This window comes from Macadamia integrifolia, unplaced genomic scaffold, assembly GCF_013358625.1.
Source record: "Macadamia integrifolia cultivar HAES 741 unplaced genomic scaffold, SCU_Mint_v3 scaffold3262, whole genome shotgun sequence".
Taxonomy (NCBI): domain Eukaryota; kingdom Viridiplantae; phylum Streptophyta; class Magnoliopsida; order Proteales; family Proteaceae; genus Macadamia; species Macadamia integrifolia.
This window is the reverse complement of record NW_024869342.1, coordinates 1-4,372: the sequence shown is the minus strand read 5'-3', so window position 1 is coordinate 4,372 and position 4,372 is coordinate 1. Positions and strand designations below refer to the sequence as shown.

General features: G+C 38.2%; 1 protein-coding gene across 1 annotated transcript in view; it reads left to right on the top strand.

Moving 5' to 3' along the window:
• Window positions 1–4,310, top strand: part of LOC122067946 (potassium channel SKOR-like) — a 5,399-nt gene extending 1,089 nt beyond the window's left edge. Inside the window, exons 3-4 of the mRNA XM_042631780.1 lie at window positions 3,657–3,881; window positions 4,013–4,310. Of these exons, the coding sequence (XP_042487714.1) occupies window positions 3,657–3,881; window positions 4,013–4,166 (379 nt within the window). The 3' untranslated portion in view covers window positions 4,167–4,310. The remainder of the gene's footprint in view (window positions 1–3,656; window positions 3,882–4,012) is intronic.
• The last annotated feature ends 62 nt before the right edge of the window (window positions 4,311–4,372 follow it).

Genomic DNA, 4,372 nt, shown 5'->3' with positions numbered 1-4,372 from the left:
AAAGAAGACGATGAGCCTGCCCATCGTAACCACTTCTGGTATCCACGCGTCTTTTACGGAGTGTCAATTTTTTTTTGGGTAATTTACAGCGCCACCCCTGAAGAATGCCAATATTAAAGGGACACCCTCTCTCTTTCACCAAATTGGACTCGGACCCCTTGTCGTTAGTCATCGTTACAAAATATATAAAAAATGCTAACATCAGCAATTCAAATTTTTCTTAAATACCATTTTGCCCTTAAAATAGGGAAATACCAAAATTGCCCTTAATGGTTGTATTCCCAAATTCGAGTGAAGATCCCTTCCGCCACCGCCGCCTCTGCTCCATATCCGCCGCGTGAGTCATTGAGTTGGAGAAGAAAGTCGGAGTAGTCGATCGAGAAGCCAGCCCTGCACCGGAATTCTTCTCAGTCGAAGCTCTAGTTCCTCTGCGCTGAAGCCCTCTCAGTCTCAGAGAGGAAGCCAAAGTCGAGTTCAATTACAATGACGAACTTCTCTGGTGAATTCGAGCTGATTTTTGGGGAGAAGATGTCGCCATCGGCATCGGATCTCAGCGTGGAACCATCTTCGCAGAAAGGAATTTATGAGGAGGAGAAGATTAAAGTAGTTGTTTCAGAATGGTAGCCGTCGGCGATCAAACCAAAGAGCTCTCGCAGAGGCGGAAAAATTGTCACCGGTTTAGCTTCCGTCCTCAAAGAAAAACCATAAAATTTTGTTCTTCCCCTTTCTCTCTTCCAGATAATCAAAATTTCATATAATCGTATAACCTTTTGATCCATTCACCCTTCTTTTGTTTCTCAAGGGTTTGTAAGAAGGAAAATCATCTACTGATATAAGATCATACAATAATACAGTGAGAAAATAACAAAATTTTATACCAAGAAGAAGAAGAAGAAGAAGAAGAAGAAGAAAGGTTTTACGGGCAAACATTCAAAGTTGCCGTTGACGTCAAGGATGTTGGTTTCTAGAAACTTTCATTACTTAGCTGTCGTCGAAGATGACGGTCGACGACGAGCTGCTCAACTGATTCTTTGCCACACGGCAATTACTATACTATACTATACTGCTTGCAACCGATAGTGCTTACGAGAAGTAAAGAGCTTCTGTTCATTTTTCTTCAATTTAATCAAATCCTTGTTTTGATTCGATTCAGTTTTTTTTTTTTTTTTCCTGAACGAGATGTGGTGGCTGTGGCAGTGTGAGTGTGAGTGGAGGAATAGTTTGTGGTATTGGTGGAGTTGAGGGATGGGTTGGGTAGCGTTTTTCTCCCTTTTTTCCTTCAATCTGTTCGGAATCTGCAGTCGGTGGTGGTCTTGGTTGGAAATCCGGCAAATTATGGCTGAAATATGTGGTTCTGTATTTGAAAGCTTCACTGTAATGTAAAAATATGAGTTTTTCAATAGCAAGGGTATAATGGTCATTTTAAGTCGACACTTAACAGTGACTGACGGCAAGGGGTCCGAGTCCAATTTGGTGAAAGAGAGGGGGTGTCCCTCTAATATTGGCATTCTTAAGGGGGTGGCACTGTAAATTACCCTTTTTTTTTTAATAATAAGGACCATCACTCATACTAGTATCGTATGTTACATAGTGCAGAGGCATGGAACGGGATTTATAAATAATTAAAAAAAAAAATCATCAGTTAAGACCGATATCAATTCAGATCGTCCTAGATCAGATAGAAATATTCTTGATTTTACATTTAAAATCACTTTTTTGACTATTTTACCCCTACACTTGAACACAAGGCACCCCAGGAGAGACACGGTGGTCATTGTTCCCTGTGTGTTTGAGATTTTGTGCACAAGGACTATTTTCGGACATAAAACTTTGTTTCTTCTGAGTGTTTATGAGTGTTTCATAATGACGAAACACACTACATAAGAAGATTGAAGTTCACCTGGGCATCACTGGCTACATATGTCAACCACCTACTTCCTCTTCAATGGACCACAGTAGGACAAGTATTTTGATTACGAGGCAATGCATCCGATAGTTATTGGTGAATGAACCATAAGATGGGTATTCATATATTTCTTTTGTTGCCTCATTACTAGTAATTTTTGGGTAGTGCTAAAGATTTGGGTATGATTGGCTTTTCTAACGATAGTTAAGTTGCGTTTAGTAGTTATTTAAACAGTTTTTTTGTTTTACGGGAATAAGAAAATGAAATCTTTCATTTGGTGTCTACTATTCATTTTTTCATTAAAAAAAAAAAACACACACACACACACACAAAAATCAGAAACGAGAAATATTCCAACATTTGAGTTTCTTTTTAAAACAGAGTTTTGACACAAAAACAAAAAATTCTGATTATAACACGAAACGTCATTTCTAGAACCAAATGACTACCAAAAATAGCCTAAGTGTGTAAAATATTATAATTATTTTTATCTTATACAAATCTATAATTCAAATCATGAAAATTCATATTTCTCATGTTACATTAGTACTAGGAATATCAATGCACATCTACATAAAATTACCCAATCTAAATTGCTCTATGGAAGTGGGAGTACCATTACGTAGTTGGACCATGTACTAATTAATCCAGAGATTAGTTGTGCACTCCAATGTAGACTACACTTTCACTTAGTTGAGCATCTTTAAGCTTGAGATTCATATTGGATCAAATGTTATTTCCGTTGTCTTTCTTTCTTCACTTCTAATTGATACAAATTAATATTTCAATTTTGTATTTGATACTCTCGACCTTTGGGGCATTAAATTCATAGAGGAGTTTCTATGACGGCCTACCTGATTGTTAGTGAATATAAGGGAAGAGAAAGAGAAGTGAAATTGGTTTTAAAAGGGAAAGACCACATTTTCTTTCTGTCACGATCAAGGGAGAATCCCTCGACCGCCTTCCAATGGGTTTGTGAGGATATCACAATTCACACAACAGTGGGTCCTACTCATACATGTAGTTAATCAGTTGGTTGGATTTGGTTTCAATCAATTATTAGATCAACCTAAAACCAAACCATTAAGGAAGTTTTCTGTTTGATCCGGTTTATTCTAATTTTTTTTTTTTTGAACCTTTTGTAATTGGGCTATTGTCGGGTTCGATTGGTCCAGTTTCCAGTATACATATATATTGAGTTCAGTCCAGTTTTTGGTTTCAATTGGTTCGACTTTGATTTTTACGGATTCTAGAAAACCCCAACCTGAAATTAAATCAACAAAGATTTGGTTTGATTCGGATGAACCTGTTAGTTTTCTGATCGAGGCTGAATTTTGACACTCTTACACGTATTACACGAAGTGAATATGGAATTTAGACTCACCCTTGAAGAAGTGGAAGTGGATGCCTCTCCTTGTATGTGCCAATTTCCTTGTGTTGTCATCAAACGTCTGGCAGCATCTCGGCACACACTCTTGACCGTGGGATGTGCACTTGAGAGGATCTGGTTCCATGGACCAATTAGGCCGAAGTGAGCCTACCCATTCAAACCCAGCTGAGCTGGTCCTCAGCCTGGACCCAACTTTTCGGTATTACTTCTTCCTTCTTATTTCGCTTTCGCGCCAAACCCTATTGTCGAGTACCAAGTAGGAGAGTTTCATTCCCATTCTCTTGTTTTGAAGGGTAGTTTAATTAGTTAGGATGACAGTTAAGGCTTTGTATTGGGAACTGAGGGAAGAAGAAATTGCAGGTGGTATCAGGCGTGGAAGCATTTGATATTGATATGGGCTATCTATTCTTCTTTCTTCACCCCTTTCGAGTTTGGATTCTTCAGAGGCTTGCCCAATAATTTATTCATACTCGACATAGCTGGACAAGCAGCATTCCTTGTGGACATCATTGTACATTTCTTCGTCGCTTTCAGAGATGAACAGACTTATCGAATGGTCTACAATCGTAATCGTATCGCTCTCAGGTATCTTCCCTCTTTATCTCCTTAGTTCACCTCTTTTCCCCTGCCCCCTTAGTCATTTTGTTAGAACAATTAGCAAGAGTATACTGGATTTGATGCTTCCATGCATTACTGATGTTTTTACCTTTTCACAGGTACTTGAAATCGGGTTTCTTGGTAGATTTTATTGGTTGTCTACCTTGGGATGCAATTTACAAGGTAATGTTCTTTTTTCATAATTATTTTTGCTATTCTGGACATGCTTTTGATCACCTGAACCAGATTATTCACTTTTGTACACAATTATAAGATTTTTTCTTGGATAAGGTTGGTTCTTTAATGGGTTCTATTTTTCCTTAGAGGATTGTTACTCCAAAGTACATAGATATGCTGAGGTGGTTCTATTGTGGAAATGAAAATAGAAGGAGGTGTCAATTTACAAAAAATTGCCCCTCCCCCCTGGAGTTTTGGCCCTTCTTGGCTCCTCCCTCCTTTGTATTTGGTTTTTTTTTTTT